At 37.2% G+C, this 16,991-nt stretch overlaps 2 protein-coding genes across 2 annotated transcripts; one reads left to right on the plus strand and one right to left on the minus strand.

Annotated features, from left to right (window-relative positions):
* The first annotated feature begins 2,890 nt into the window (after positions 1-2,890).
* Positions 2,891-3,892, plus strand: LOC120008107. Its single transcript, XM_038858625.1, has 2 exons — positions 2,891-3,165; positions 3,362-3,892. Exons 1-2 carry the CDS (start codon positions 3,054-3,056, stop codon positions 3,628-3,630), a joined length of 381 nt encoding a protein of 126 aa, XP_038714553.1. The 5' UTR covers positions 2,891-3,053; the 3' UTR covers positions 3,631-3,892.
* Positions 3,893-4,378: 486 nt separating this feature from the next.
* On the minus strand, positions 4,379-16,064 carry LOC120008106 (histone acetyltransferase HAC1-like). The gene is made up of 18 exons (XM_038858623.1): positions 15,968-16,064; positions 15,660-15,832; positions 15,121-15,411; positions 13,945-14,059; positions 13,402-13,705; positions 12,820-13,305; positions 10,901-12,714; positions 9,836-10,132; positions 9,439-9,717; positions 8,706-8,834; positions 8,228-8,428; positions 7,976-8,118; positions 7,562-7,874; positions 7,174-7,313; positions 6,715-6,793; positions 6,197-6,589; positions 5,300-5,517; positions 4,379-5,170 (listed from the first exon to the last, which is right to left on the minus strand). Exons 3-18 carry the CDS (start codon positions 15,324-15,326, stop codon positions 5,059-5,061), a joined length of 5,229 nt encoding a protein of 1,742 aa, XP_038714551.1. The 5' UTR covers positions 15,327-15,411; positions 15,660-15,832; positions 15,968-16,064; the 3' UTR covers positions 4,379-5,058.
* Between the last annotated feature and the right edge of the window lie 927 nt (positions 16,065-16,991).

Genomic DNA, 16,991 nt, shown 5'->3' on the forward strand with positions numbered 1-16,991 from the left:
CAAACTGAAATCTCCCATAACTCCTCCTTAACTAGGGGAGTCCATTGGTGACATCGGGGGGACAAACCGACACCGAAAATAGTTGGGTTTATACTTTTTATTCAGTGGTTACTAGCTACTTCGTTGTGAATTTTTTGGCAAAATCAACGTCCGTTAACGGTAAGTGGTTATTGGCTTTGTTCCTAGGGATTGAACACTTTTTTTTGGTGGCAATGGTGGTTGGATTGATGGTCGTACAGTGGAGATTCGTCGTTGGTCATGATATGATAGACAGATAGAGAGAGATTTTTGTGTGAGAGATAATAGAGGGAGGGAGAGAGAGGAGAGAGAGGAGAGAGGTTTTACTTTTAGAGAGAATAGGTGGTTGGTTTTTATATTTTTGTAAAAAACAAAAACAAATTTGAAATTGTCTTGTTTGCTTGTGTATGTGACATGACGGGTGCCGGGGCTCTGTTGTAAAAAAAAAAATTACAGCAGGCCCCGCTGTAATAACAATTTGAGACGAAAAAATTTTTTATTTTATTTTGAAAAAATTATAGATGTGTAGTTTATGATCTAACGAATCCAACGATATATTTTTTGTTCAAAACAAAAATCATATGCTATATGCAAAATGCTTAACAATTTTAGACCGTCGGATATAAACTCAAAACATTCGGTGTCTGGATCAAGATGAATTTGCTTTTTGTTTCGAACAAAAAATATATCGTTGGATTCGTTAGATCATAAAATACACATTTATAATTTTTTTAAAATAAAATAAAAAATTTTTGAGACCCAAATTACCTATAGCGGGATCTGCTGTAGTTTTTACTACAGCAGACCCCTGCCACCCGTGACATGACACATAGTTATGTAAGTTTATCAATATATATTTTATGGACATGTAGTACTATCGATTTATTTATTTTAAAATTTTATTCCCATTAATTCTTTTGATAATAAGAAAAATTCGTATTAAAACAAAGCAGCATAAATTACACAATATTAGATAGAATGATCCGCCAATAAAAATATTAGAAAAAAAGAACTCTTATATCAAGAACAAATGAAAGACTTAATACAATAGGCAATAACTTACCGATCAAACAAATATGACTCTCAACCCGTTTGGTGAACAATAATATTTGTGGACAATATATGCTATTGAGACAATATATTGTACTGGTCAACCAAACAACAATATTTTGGCTCCAATTTCAAGATAATTTGACAACAATACAATTGTCATTTTCAAATTGTTGCTAAATCGACAATTTCAGGACAATTTTCTAACATTTGATATGTTCTATCCTAAATTCCCTCAGCTTTTCAGTGTTCTGCCCTAAATACCCTCAACTTCTTCTTACCATTCTCCGGCGACGACACAAAGCTACACCAACGACCTCGAGAAGTGAACACTCTAGCCATGGGTCTCAATATAGAACAATCCAGAGACGAAAAAGGAGAGGGTTGGTGTTGGTTTGGTCGCCAAAGTTGAACTAGGAGTTGAGTGAGTTGAGGAATTCATCATCATCCATCGGAGCGCACAATTCCGATGCAGAGGAAATAGTCAAAGAGGACGTGTACAATAGAGGAGAAATTGGATGCTAAGCAACAGAGGAAAAGATAATGAGATTTTTATTTTTATTTAAAATAAAAACTAATAATGAATTATGAAAATTCAATAACAATGAATTATGAAATCTTTTATTTTGAATTGAATAATAAAGTGAACGAAATTTTCAAAAAAAATAAATTCTTAAAATTAATTTCAATGTTTTTATTAATATTATAAATTATTTGTTATTTATTATATTATTTATTTGGATTTGTTACAACTTTAATGCATAATACCCTTACACTAATTTGCCACAACAATTTTAACATCAATATGCTACAAGCAAAAATACAACCAAACATCTATCAACATTTTATGAATCATATTTGCTACCATTTATTACCATCATTTATTATCTAGAATATATGCTACTATCAAAATTGTCTACCAAACGCACCATCTTTCTTAGAATTAGGCAGAGGCCTTAAAGCATCAAACTTTACATTGTGGTCAATTATCATGAAAGCTCTCGTAACAAGATAGGTAAAACATACAATGAAATCTTGGGACATTTTCTTCACAACCTTGATCAAAGCTACCATAAGACGAATGTTGCCGCCAAAATTCTTAGTAGGGATTTGGAAACAAAACAAAACATATGACCCAACATTTTAGTGAGGAAGAAAAAAATTAAATTAAGTCAATAACATCAAATAATCTGGAGTTCCAAAATAGCTTGCCTCGTATAATCATAATATTAATCAATCAATCTCTATATGGTTTGAATAATAAGATACATAAGTTATATGTCCGAAATTCAAGTTCGAGTTTAAATCGGACAAGATTTTTGCATTTGGACCCTATCTTGATTTTAAACTGGACAAGATTTTTATGATTGGACCTTAAGTCCTTGACCCGGTTTCAAACTAAATAAGATTTTTGTGTTTGAATCCAAATTTCAAACATATCACTAATGTCCAAATCTAATTTAATCAGAATCACAAAAAAAATTCGATCATCCGAATCAATAGAGTTTTGTCACCCCTAATTCCTAGCCACTTTCTTGATAATTTATTTTCAATGTAACAATGAGAACTAGGGCTGTTCAAAAAAATCGCTCAAACCGAAACCGAATCGATTGGTTGGTTTTTTATAATAGAAAATTACACATTTCTTCACTAAAAACTGAATTGAACCTATAAAAAAGCGAAAACCAACGAAATTGACCGTTTGATCAGTTATATTCATGTCAAAAAAATCGACCCAAACCGATCTCGAACACCCCTAATCAAGTAATGAGAATAGTCTTTATATAAAAGTATAAAACAAATGATAAGAAGTCGGACGTGGAAGAACAAGGGACACGTATTACTATCCCTAGCCCATAAGCGAAGATAACCCTATGAAATGCAGCAAGACGATTAACCAACCACATGATTCTCTCATTTCATCCTCTCTCTCTCTATCTCTCCTCTCTCTCTTGTTGATGTAGGAATCTTGTTGGCATCTGAAAATGGATATTCAGATTCGAGTGGGTGGCATATCATCTCGCAGCCGAGCTTTCTGTTCCAGAAACAGCAACTCTCAGCCTCAGGACCCCAAACGAAACGGCAACAGGGAGGAGGGTAGGCCATCGATCCAAGTTATTTACTAGTGTGTTTTTTCTTAATCGGATCCAAACATAAAAATCTTGTCCATTTAAAATCGGATCAGGGCTCAAACGCAAAGATCTTGTTTTTTCTTATCATTTCCTGCATAAGAACGTAGAGAAAATTTGATTATTGTGTATGAATTATGATTGGTGGTTGTTGTGGGAATCAGGTGGTAAGTTCTCAACGGACTGGGACAAGGCCTGGACAAGCTTCAAGAAGCGAGGGAAAAACAACCTCTTCTCACAGTTTTCTCCAAACAAGTATGTGAGCTGGAACCCTAAGCGATCAAACTACCCTCTCTCAGAGGAGATTGATCCCATCAAGAAAACAGAGAGGTCAAATCTAATGTTATGGACAAGTCCAAGATTTACACTTGCAGGAGCAATTGTCCTGGTCACATTTCTTTTGGTCTACACCATCCTTTCACCGGTTAAGTGATGATTTTACTCTCTGTTTTTTTTTTCTGGCATGGTTCTGTTACCCTCTGCTCTAGGTCCCCATGTAAAGTAAATGGGATGCTTCAATCAAATGGGTTTGTAAATTATTGTTCATCTTACCTCAATCAAATGGGTTTGTAAGTTATTCTTAGTTTTGGGTTATTGGATTCTTGAGGATACGTCAGGGGTTCGTACGACTTTGTTCTTCCTCGAGGTGTCACACTTTATGATACTTATGCCCAAGGAACAAAATCTGTTGTGGAGATTGGAGTTTTGGTCTTCTAACGATAGAATTGAAAATTATATTGAAGAATGAAAACATAGCTTCCGGTTGTAAACTAGGTGCAGCAACCTTTTCTTCGTAATAGTTAATACAGGCAGGGAAGATGTCAACTCCCAGTTGTGTACGAAATCCAAGCCGACACACATTGAGGATTTTGTCTGCTTTAGACCGCAGACGCAGACAGATTTGTTCTTATGAACCATCATCATCGTTTGTTCTTAGGCCAAAAAACTTGTGTACTGTGAGAAATGCAAGGGTTTTATTTATATATTACTCGATTGAATTATATCAAATCCAATCTGAAATATTAGTTCTGACAAGTTGCTCAACAAAAAATTGAAACATGAAATTTTCCATTGTAGACCAACATGAATGATATATGCAGAATACATGGCAAAGGATTTCATGTGCGCAACAATGAATTAATGCAACAGCCAAAACAAAATGAGAGGGCACAACACTGGCGTTCATAAAAACTCTCGTCAAGATATTTATCTTTTGACATTTGACAGGAAAATCATAAAATTTTCCAGACAATATCAGTAAGTCCCAACTTTTTCTTTTTCTGTCTTTTTGCTGCTCTGCTCATATGTGCAGAAGGAAAAAGAAACAGATAGAAAGTACAGCAGTTTTTAAAATACAAATTATTTCATATTTTCATGCCAATACAATCTACAAAAAGGTAGGGGGTCAACATTTCAAGCAAGTGGGGGGAGGAAAAAGGGGGAATTGAAGCTAACCTCCTTCCCACAATCCTAATGTGGAGATATTTTTCGACAAATTAGACCCGAATATAGTACACTAGCCACAACAGGTGGCGTTTAACAGAATACACGACGATATGAAATCGAAGAATCGCCAAATCAGGCGATAGACTAACAAACCAGTACTCAAAATTCCCCACCCAAGTAGCTGCTGTTGATGAAGTGAGAGCAGTCCGGTCAATAAACTCGTTTGAACTTTCAGTATAGGGATAGAGATGAATGAAAGAATCGTTCCGCGACTAGAGTGTTTTGAAACCAATCTGCTGTACTATCATCTGCCACCCTTTCTGGTCCACAACTCCTATCACTGCCTCTTTCCTGGCAGTGTCCCAGTGGAGCAGCACAAAACTAATCTCTAATCTCCTTATATTTACAATCAGTCTTAACCAGCGTTGGCAACCTCGGCAGCTCTTTGTCTCATCATCTCCATCACAGCAGCCCTTCGCCGAGAATCAGACTGCTGCTGCAGCCTCCTTAAATGTTCTTTTAGATCTCTGTATAAATTCACAAACATTTAAGAAAACAACTTATAATTACTCATCATAACACATTGACAACAAAAAAGATAGATAGAGAAACAAGTGAACCCCCTCAAAGATGAGTTTGAAGGCGGTGTATATTACCTGCAACGTGGCACATGGCATTCAGATTCTTTGCATGCCCTTGCATGAAGTTGCAATAGATACCACATCTTCTTACAAAGAACACATCCTCCAGATGCACGTATCCTGCATTGCATCCCATGCCGGAAGAGCCCCTTCACCTTACGACAATTTGGATATTGGCAATGTGGAGAACGACACTGAGATGCGTGCACCAGAAGATCAAGCATTTTCCTAAGCTGCAATTTTCACATAACCATAAATGTCAGTACAAATGATGCAGAGGAGTTTAAAACACAAATGTCCAAAAAATCTTTCCTCCAATACCACTTCTGTGCATAACCCATATAGTAAAACTCTTCATATCCTTATTAAGTTGTAACAACTTTTTATATTCAATGACAACTTTTCGTTGATTAACACATGAGAAATAGGAGAACCATCGAGTACTTAGAAAAATAATAATAATGACCTTCAATTGAAACAGCAGAATTCACCAATCAGCAAGAGATGAACACAATTATAAATTCAAGCACACATGGGAAAACATGAAAAATAGAAGGTACAAAAAACACAGCAATCACAACTAAATGTGTATGATATTTTTAATTTGTTTTATCCATTCCTGTAACACTACGAACAATACCAAGACAGCAATATGGCACAGACATAAGGATTGCACTTGGCCTCATAAAAGAAGGCAGTTGTCACAAGAGAAATAATCATCTATCCAATCATGTTTACTCGTATGTCCCCGATAAAAGAAAAAGGAGTATAACCCCCAACTTCAGTAAAAAAAATAAATAAATAAAATCCAGGTAATTGAAATGTTAAAAGAACTGCTAATGACATGCAGCAACTTGGACAACAAACAAGCTAGAATAGACTAATAACATAAATACACATGATATATAGTACCTGTACGACACGCATCTGCCTAGCTTCTTTATTTTGAGCATCACGCTCAGCCACGGATGGATGATTTGTCAACTTATGAGGATGATCGATTCCTCCATCCTTTTGGTAACAAGCATTGCATACATCATAATCGGGGCAAACTTCACAGCGCCAACCTTGGCCAGTCTCAATGTCAAGATGGCATACATGGCATGTCGTCACAAAAGCTGGAGCAGTTGGATTGTGAAGATGGTAAAGGACCATCATTGATGAATGTTTAGCTCGCCGTAAAGTATCATACTGATAGTGGTTTCCTTGACAGAGACTTAGAAATGCCTGCCTGGTGTCAAAGAATTCACTTTCAAGAATCTCATCTTTATCCTTAGTATCAGCAGGTACATCAGTTATCTCCGCCTGCATCATTCAAAGATGGAACATTGTCCAGTGAGAAACATTAAAAAAAAAAACAAGGTTTTAATGCAGCAATGATCATATAGACTGGGTAGCAGCCAAACTAAATAAAGGCACTACCAACTTACTGGATAGAATGCATGTTTCTCCCTCTGATTAACAGGATGTCTCTCTCTTTCTTCACGCCTTTGTTCTGCGTCATAACACCTGAGCCACAAGCAAATCATATGCAATCAGAGGTCATTCGAGTAGAAAATAACTAGTTTAGTGGAAAGAGGACAAGGATAACATAAACTCCTAATGAGATAGCGACACCAAGAAACCAAAGAAAACTACTGATTTTTGCAAGTGTCTCGCACCAACAATTTCACACAAACTTAAAGGGTATATTCGCCTATTTAGGTATCCTAAATTTAGCATTCGGTCTCATTCCAAAAATATATATTTAGCTTCCAGTCAATGGTTGGATATAACCCAGGTATGCTTAGAATTATGCCTATCGAGTTCTAATAGCAAGCACTAGCGCAAATAAACATCTGCAGTATGCGCAATTATAAAGATGCAGGTAAAGAATGAAGAGTTCTTACTTCTCACACATCTGAAAGTTTTTGCACTGGTTGCAAACCCAACGAGTTCCAGATACCATAAGAAGACAACAATGGTTACAGCAATGTTGCAAATGAACCATGATAAAATCTTCCTTCATGGGAGAAATAGTCTCGCCAAGCTAAGCAAAAGGGGAAAAAGAAGACCATTTGTAAGAGGCGAAATTCAAAAGAAAGAAAATTAAATTCTTCAAGTCATACAAATGCAAAGAAAGCTAATAACAATAATAAACTCAAATCAGCAAATCATTACATAACAGGATTTAAAGATCTGCAAAGAAGGATTCTACTTCATAAAACAATAATGTGACTAAAATTAATAGATACAAAGGGGAAACCTGTAATTCATGACGTATGGACAAAAATTTACCTTATGCATCAGTAACAGATCCTTTGACGCATTTCCAGAAAGATCAGACTGACCTGATGCTTTTAGAGCCCTTTTTGTTATAGTTTTCTTGGTGGTCCCTTTCTTATTCTGTTTTCGGCCATCTTCTTCTTGATGCATTTGATAAATTAAATCCTCTGCAGCACCAGGCCAATAGTCACCATCAAAGTATGGTAACCTAGCTGCTGTTACCTTCGCCTTACATTCACCAGTAGATATGAAGAAATGGTCATACAAATTAGTGAGATCAACGACAATATTTTCCTTTCCAGCTTTTCTTAACATTGCCAGGTACCTGAAATATAAAATGGTGGTGCATCCCAAAGAGAAGATTCAGAAATTAATTTGTAAGAACAAAGTAATTAAAATTGATCAATTCACTGCTCTTCGGTTTACCATTCTCGAAGTTTATCAGATTTTGGTGTCTTTTGAATTTCAGGATGGCAATATAATATATAATCTTCACCCTTTAAAGGAGGGCAAGCCCATATATAGCAACTAGTAAATCCCCGTTTCTTGCAGTACTCCAGGTATCCAATCTGGAAAGAGAAATAGACTTAGAGGTCAACAGCTCATTCTCGTACTTCAAACTGCATGTATAAGCAAAAGTGCACGCGAAGCAAATAATATCTTAGAATCAGAACATACCAGAATTTCATGATATACAAAAGTACGGAGAGCCTCCCCAGTGACTGCTTTGATCTCAGGTCTAAAGTACTTGACAGAATCCAGGTATGAAAGATAAACACGACGTTGATTTGGAAAAGCACATTCGGATCCGAATTCTTGAACATACATGCCAAACAGGCATACTTCCACACCTTCAATTTTCTGAAACAACAAAACTACCTGAAAGAAAAGCCATCAGTTATCATTCCAGAATGATCAGTTGGGTAAAGGCTTAGCTGACTTATGCTGTAGAATCCAAGAAGTTCAACATTACATATACACAACTAGAATATGTATATAAAATATATAAATATATTTTTTATTTCCCGAGTCCCCCCGCACTCAATTCCCGGATTCTTTGAGATTTTGCGAATCCCCGAGTCCCCGCACCGGCATCCGAGTCGATGCTTCCTAGATGACTTATGTAACAAAAAGCTTCAAAGAAGTTTCAGCACACCTTGGATTTATATGGGAACTCTGTTGGGTAATTCTCTTCTCGAAAAATTTCAAGGAATCGCTGCTTTACTTCAAGTTTTTTGTCAACCGATGAAACAACCCGAACCACAAGTGCTTCTGCTCCAATAACCTGGAAGCAACAATTAAAGTGGAAGTAAGGTAAGAATCAGTGTGATAATGGCAAAATTACTTGCACCACTCATTAAATTTTACAAGAACGCACAACATTAGAATTCCACCATTATGCCCAAGCATGCTTTATTGGCATTTAATATAGAATTATAGATAAGAGAAACTGGCCGTGCTGCCATAGTTAAATGCACCATCCAAAGAAAGTAGTTTATAAGAACAGAAAGTTCAAGTAATATAATAAAGCAATTGAATGGCTAAAGTAATTAATATATAGATAGCAGGGACTAAAATTCCATAATACCAAAGCTTGAGTTAAACTGTAAGTTTACTTTAGGCAAAACATTAAGAACAATTAGGCTACACCTAACACAAGATCAAAGCAGGGATTTCAGAAATTGAATTTATTTCAGTTATTAAATGACAATGGTCCGCTTCAGTCTCTCTAGAAATGTCCTTGAGATATGCTGACTTCTACTGGTACCTATTAGAGCATCCCTGATTCCCTACTATAATAAATTTCTATTAGTATAATCATAATCATAAATAGCACATATTCAATTATCACCCAAAATCGCAGAATATAATACGCGATGGCAAACCACCTCATCAAAACTTTTTCCTTCACGCTTCGCCCTCTCTTGTCGTTCTTGCTTCAGCCTTCTGAATAACCTCTGTTCTATTTGGTCACTAAGGATTGTTCTTGGTAAATCTTTTGCTCCAAGAACAGCGCTCTGTGGTAAGGGCTTACGCTCTCCTCTTTCAACCTCTTCTATATAGCAATTAGGACAAGTATATTCAGCTTGGCCACCATCATTCCTTCGGCCATTAAACAAAGTACATATTTGGTGCTGCCAAGCTTCACACTTATCACATTGAACCCACTGCAGGAGCATTGAAAGTAAACAAATATAGATATATATATTAGCAATTGTTTATAGAATAATCATTCAAAAAAGAAAAAGAAATGTCAAATAGAAAAGGACTATGAAAAAAACCCACCCATTCTTCTGTCTCCTCATCATTTTTCTTCTTCTCAAGCCGTGCCTTTGGAATGGCAGTACCATCAACAACAATAGCATCCCCACGAGCCTCATTATAGCATGGGATACAGAAATAATGCCGTGTATCACCAACTCCCATTGTGTAGTACATTGCGTTTCGTTTAATCCGTGCACCACATGGTGTGCAATAGATAGGAGGTGGTTCAAACGTAAGTTTCTCAACAGCACACAATTGACAAGAGTTCTCGCTCATAGAATGCTCCATGGCTTGATTTTTTTCTGCCTTTGATTTACTCTGTCCAAAAAGAAAAGAACAAAAAAATATTTAACATGACAACAGTGGTTTTCAGATGATTACTAGTATCCAAGGTTTACTCGCCAGGATAAAAGAATCCGGGAACTAATTAGAAGATGCTAACATATACACAGAAGCAAAATGAAGCATATGAGTAAGCCACCCCCTCGGCAACAATGAAAGCTAGAAGCAATTCCAGAATTGAATGAATCATAAAATAAAGAGCAGTTAAGGTTAAAAGTACAGTGTACAAATAGGGATAGGGGGGACTGGAATTAGTCCAGCCAATTCCACCAAATCTCCACCATTCAATGCATGATTGCATTGGATTTGACAACACCACACCCCACCATTCAATGGTGCAGATTTGGTGAAATTGGTGGAATAATTCCAGCCAATCTTTTTCCGTACAAATAAGGGGGAAACACCTAAAGAGGGACTCTATAGACTCGCATAAGAACTGAATAAGTAGGCAAAGATGCTCATCGAAGCAATAGTGACAAAGAATCGTGGAAGTCATAACAAAAATACGAAACAAATTGAAGCAATAGCCATGACGAATCCTACTAAAAGAGAGAGAACCTTGAATTGTGTATTTGTGTTAAGGTAAATGCACACCCTGACATATATGGCATATGATGGGAACACAAAAAATGAAAACAAAGTAGTTTCACAGAACATTAACTGCATGCATTAGTCTTGAACCATCTACATCAAATTACAAAATCTAATAACCACTGGAAAAAAACAGATGTACATTAAACTCACCTGGCCAACCCACTGCCGAAGGCCTGTAATATGCTCCCTAACTTGCTCTGGAGTGAACAGTTCAGTCAATGAAACACCTTTTACTTTGGACTTCCCAGATTTCGTTCCAGCAGCATTTTCAGCCGGCTGAGTGGCATTTTCTACCATAGGTTGTTCAATCTCTTTATCCACTTTCATGCTCTCTCGTTTACTAGCTGCACCAGCAGGCTCATCGCAAACATTAGATTGAGAGTCGAGCCTCGTATTTCCAATATCATGTGCATTTTCCTTCTTGATCTCACTGATATGAGGACTCCCTTGACTAGAACCCACAGGTACTTCCATCTTCGCTTCCATTAACTCAAGTTTAACAGGTACATCACCATTCTGGTAATCTTGGCACTGATGATCCTGTGATAGATGGGGTTCACTGATTGGTGAAGGTAATACCACAGGTTTTTCACTCTCCGATATGAGAGATTGGGAGGACTGCTCTATCTTCATGCGTTTTAAGGATGTCTGATGATCTTCTGACTTTTCAATAGCTGATGGTGCTTGCGAAATTGGCCTAGCTGAATTTTCTCCAGGATCATATGATCTAGCAAATCCATTAGAACTGGGGATGTTAGAATCAGTGCCCGAAAGAGCACGTGCCTTGAATTGTGCCTGGATATAATTCTTGACAGGACCACAAACCGGGCAAACAGGGTCCCTGCAATGCTTATGATGATGAACCAATGTCTTGGTATGTTGGCAACGAGGATAGTGGCATTGAGGTGAATTGCATCTTTCCATGTGTCTCGACAATTTTTGTACAATACTGCAATGAATTTCCATACATTTTCCTTCAGGCGCTGCACATCGACGAGCATGGCGCAAGAACAGAAGCCACTTCTGCTGATTCCTATGATCGTTTCCATTGGAAAGTCTAAATGTGGCTCCATTGGAATTTGGGGGCATTGCTGGGATCCCAGAAGAACCAGTTTGACCAATAGCAGAACCTTCCGAAGATAAGTTATTACACTGAGCTTCGTCTTTCCCAGATATCCTCTGATGGAAATCCTCTTGAACATGCTGATCATGTGACATATTTCCTGGTATATGACTCCTGTCAAGTGATGGAGTATGCCATTGACCCTGCAGTAGGGGGTCTGATTGTGACACAACAGGAAGAGAGCTAAATTCAGTTTGAGAATCTGAAACCAACTGATGTGGGTGCAACGTTTGTTGCATTTGATGGGAGTTTTGCAATAGTGATGAGTGGATATCATGCTGGCCAGATGCAACAGAGAATTGTTGAGGACCCCTTAAGCGATCTTCAGCAGAATTTTGCTGGAATTGGTTCTGTAAGGCAGAGAGTTGGAGATGCTCAGAGGATTGAGATTGTAGAGCTCCATTCTGGTGCTCTGCTCCAGGCTCATGCTTCACCTGACTGCCAAGATTCGACGGCAGCTTTGACTGACCATAGGTATCATTATTTAACAAATGCTGTAGCTGCTGATTTTGCTGCTTTTGTTGTTGTTGGACAAATTGCTGTTGTTGTTGAAAGTGATGAGCCTGCTGCTGAAACTGGTGATGTTGATTAGATTGTAAGAGACTGGAAGACTGAAAGCTCATCTTTTCAGATTGATCAATGGGTTCACGTTTCACAGGTAGAGCCTGTTGTGCACTATGTAAATTTGACTGATTACTCATCATGGACGAGTTGGTTTTGGACATAGACATTGAACCCAAGTTCTGACTATTCATCATGGATCCAACAGATGTTACAGCGCCATAGAAGTTTCCAGACCCAAAAGAATCAACATTGCTCATTCCATATCCATATCCATCACCTGAAAAATTAAAAGATTGTTGTGAGAAGAGGCCCATGTAAAGCTTCAAATTCAAAAAAAATAAAGAAATAAATAAATAAGCAATGGTTGGAGAGGAGTAAGTACCCTGCATTACTGCTCGCTGATGGTGATCAAATTGGTGTTGCAAGGTTTTAGGTGAAGTAGCATATGGCGTAGCTGCCGGATATCCCTCAGACGTTCCAGATTCATTTACAAGTTGCGTATTACCCCCAATCATTCCCAGCCCACCATTTAAAGCACCATTCGACAACCCATAAGGTTTTTGATGCAAGCCTGACCTAATACCACTACCCATTTGGCTACCAAGGTTCTGCAATATACGGCTATTTTGACTACCAACATACTGCTTTTGCTGCTGTGGATGTGTGACCATTGTAGAATCAACAGTCGAAAAGCCACCACCATTGTTAGAAGACTCCATATTCACGTAAGACTGATTATTGTTGCTACTAAATCCAGGCGTGGGAATCATTTGGCTTGCCATTCTTTGCATACCCACTGATGGCATGTTTTCTCCAGAGCCGATGGAGAAATTGGCAGGCAATTGCTGATATCCATTTGCTAAAAATCCTGAAAAAAGAAGAAGATTGTCTAGCATGTGTCACAATAACAGGGTCACATTCAAAGAACAGCAAAAAATCAAAGATTTATTGCTCAAGTATTTACCATCAGATCTATTAAACGAGCCACCATGCATTCCACCAGTTGGCAACATGCTTCCAGCATTGACAGCCATAGGTGGCATGCTATCGCTAACACTGGCAGAAATCATTGAAGTATCTACAGCAGAGCTAACCATCAAATTCGAGTTTCCCACGTGCGACATTCCAGGGGTTGGTATCATAGTGCCAATGGAGGAGGATGAGGAATTAACAAGCTGTGGATATCGCTGGTTATGGCTACTTGCATGTGGCCGCTTGATCATAGTAGCAATACGACTCTCCAACGTTTGAAGATTCAAATACTCTTCCTAAAAGGAAAAATTTTATTGTTGAATATTATCATTAACGAACAGGGCATGAATAAAGGAGAGTGTTCTAGGATTACAAAGGGATATCAAAAACAACTTCAAGAATTGATGCAAAGGGAAGAATTATAAGTCAATTAACTTTCCAGTTAGTTCCAAACAAAAATTGCTAAGAAAATCAAAGGATTAAACCGAAAGAAGAAAATAACAACCATGAAGAAGCGGGTAAACAAAAAGTGAACCTTTGTAAGAGCGGTTTTAAATAAGCCCTCCTCTATGCGTTTTGCAACATCTATAAACCTTTGCTTTTGTGCTTCACTAAAAGGCTGTGGCTGACGATGTTCAAACATCTCAAAGCTGCAAGCAAGTAAAAGATAGAGCTCCAGTTATTGAAAGAAGAAGTTGCACAAACTATAAACAGCAGACTTATACATGATAGCAACCCTTTTTTATTGGAAATAGCAAACACATTTCCGACATAAGAATTGATCTTCATTGAATATCAAAGACAAACAACAGTAAGATACAAATTTTACTATGGGAAGTAGGAAAGCAAAAAATTTTATTGGGGAAATATTTTTAAAAATAATTAAAAAGAAAAAAGGAGAAGGAGAAGCATCATAATGGCATTAACAAAGACAACCATATGCAGAGTTCTACTAGGAAAAACATCTAAACAGAGAAAAATTCATTCATATCACCAATTAATCCAATTAACCTTAAAACAAATAGTATCGTCCATTTGCAGGGGCCATCCACATATGAACGAACAACTTCACCACTAAACTTATAGCATACTCCCATCAAAGAAATGACTCAATTGACATCTAGCTTCTCCACAGAAATATGACATCATCAGTAAAAGTTTCATGTATTACTCAGTTTAAATACAGTAACTTGGAATCCATTAACAGCATTGACAAACATACATATACATTTGAAATTAACAAGTAAGTAACTTAACCAACAAAATTCAGCAAACTAGGTGCAATAAATCTTTTGGGAGAAGGAGAGAATATTTTCTTGATACATTGTTAGAATAATGTGCATTCTGGCTGTTAATTACTATCCCTTCATAAAAAGTGAATGGCTACAAGTGTCTGGTGTGCATGACTTGCAAGTTGCTACAGCAAGCAATAGAAACAAGCCCACAAATATTGCGTACACAAACAACAAGGTCAAAATCCATTGCAAAGACAATAAGAAGAACAACAAATTGGTAAGACGTTACCCTTTAGACTATATCATCATAGTGTACATAGTTCAAGTTCAAACTTTCTACGACTTTTTCTTTTTAAAGTAAAAGTTCAAACCTCCAAGAACTTATAAATACAATCATGCAGCAAACAGGAATCCCTTTCAGTGCAATCAACAAAAACCAACATCAACAAGCAAGACGGGAAAAGAAAATTCCTTACATCCTCTCTCTCATGCCTTCACGAGCTTGGATGATCTCTGGGCCCATATTGAACAAATTATTTTGTGTACCTCCAACAGGAACACCCCTACCACCACCAGCAGCAGCGAAATTCGGCATCTGAGCATTGACATTCTGCTGGGGCAGGCCAGGCTGATTGGTAACCTGGCCGGAGATCTGCCCCGACATATAGGCCTGCACATTCATGTTACCTTACTCTAAACTACTACCCCACTCATGCTTCTCCTACCAACCTCAACAAGGAATCCCCACCATTTCACTTCTAGGTCCCCTGCACACATTCAAATTCAAACAAACATCAAATCAACTAAGTCAACTTGCGACAAAAATTAACCATCATCCATAACCAAATTGAACAAAACCGGCGTCAATTAACCAGAATGAAGCACCCTCAATCCAAAATAACTAAAAAAAAGTAAACTAATTCTTGAGGGGAATCATACAATAGCCGCAAAATTGATCAATCAAACAATTGCAAGCAACCCTAACTCACGCTCCACAATCTAATCGAAATCAAACCTGAAAACAAACCCTAGCGAAACTGTGAGAGGGAGAAGGCGAACAGATTGAGCACCCGCGATCGACGACGACGACAACACAAGGCCGGCCGGTGATGATTGATCGACGAAGAAGTCCAAATCGAGCACGTGCGTAATGACACGCGATTACAGCAAAACGAGGGTAAGAGATTGCTGAATCGGAAGGGGATTTAACAAATTAGGAATAACAATTTAGAGGAAAAAAAATTAAACAAAAAAAGTAAATAATAATCATGAAATTAATAGTAGTTCGAGCGAAGAGAAGGATTGTCGGAGCTTTGAATTTACTTTTTTTTCTTTCTGTTTTTTGGGGGCTGCCTGTTTCGATTCGACGATTCAATCCAGGGGATTTCTTTTCGTCAAAACCCAAAATAGGGAAAAAAAAAAATCTACGTATTTTTTTATTAGTATATACGCTACGTATTAATTAATAATTATATATTTCTTTTGTCTGTGTGAAGTGTGAACGTGGATTTTATTAACGTCGTACATTGACGGTCTGAAAGAAGAAGAGATGAGGAACGGACAGATAACGGAGTTGGGGGGGTCTGTCGACTGTTGGTGTGATTTGACATATTTACCCATGTATTTTATTATTTATTTATATTGTACAAAATATTTTCATTTATCCTTTATGTGTATATCGTTTTATAATTCATACCATACCTCTCCCAATTTTCTTTGTGTAATATTAGGGGTGTAAATATCAGTTTTCAGTTCGGTTTCAAATCGGAATTGGTAAAATCGATTTTTTCGGTTTTTATTTTAACCAAATCGGACCAAACCATTTATGTAACATAAACCATTTTAAATCGGACCGAAATATTCGGTTCTGGATTCGGTTTATTCAACACAAAAATATTTAAAAAATTAAATGAATCTATATTGAGAAACGTCATATCAAACCCATGAAAAAGGTGGGAGGAGAAGAAAATATTTGTTGATAAACAAAATTCGATTAGAGATTGAAATATAGGATAATTATTCTTCGTTTTTTAGATATAATTAATTATATATAGTTGCAAGAAAATATTTGTTTCATTTTTCAATAAAAAAATATCATTTTTTACTTAATTTAAGGTCAAGCCATAGGCGAATGTAGGGCTCGCGTCGCGATTTCGGTTGCGATAGATCATATTGCAATAAATTTATAGACAAACAAAAATGCCAAAGCTTTAGAAATTGTTGGCATGGCTAGCATATGAGCTAGCCGTGGTGCATTTGGAGTAGGCACCCAAGATGGGTCAAACCACTTCAAAGGGAATTCCCAACTACCATGGTAGTTGGGATATGAGCCATAGGGGAGTTGTAA

This window comes from Tripterygium wilfordii, chromosome 10 (genome assembly GCF_013401445.1).
Source record: "Tripterygium wilfordii isolate XIE 37 chromosome 10, ASM1340144v1, whole genome shotgun sequence".
NCBI lineage: Eukaryota > Viridiplantae > Streptophyta > Magnoliopsida > Celastrales > Celastraceae > Tripterygium > Tripterygium wilfordii.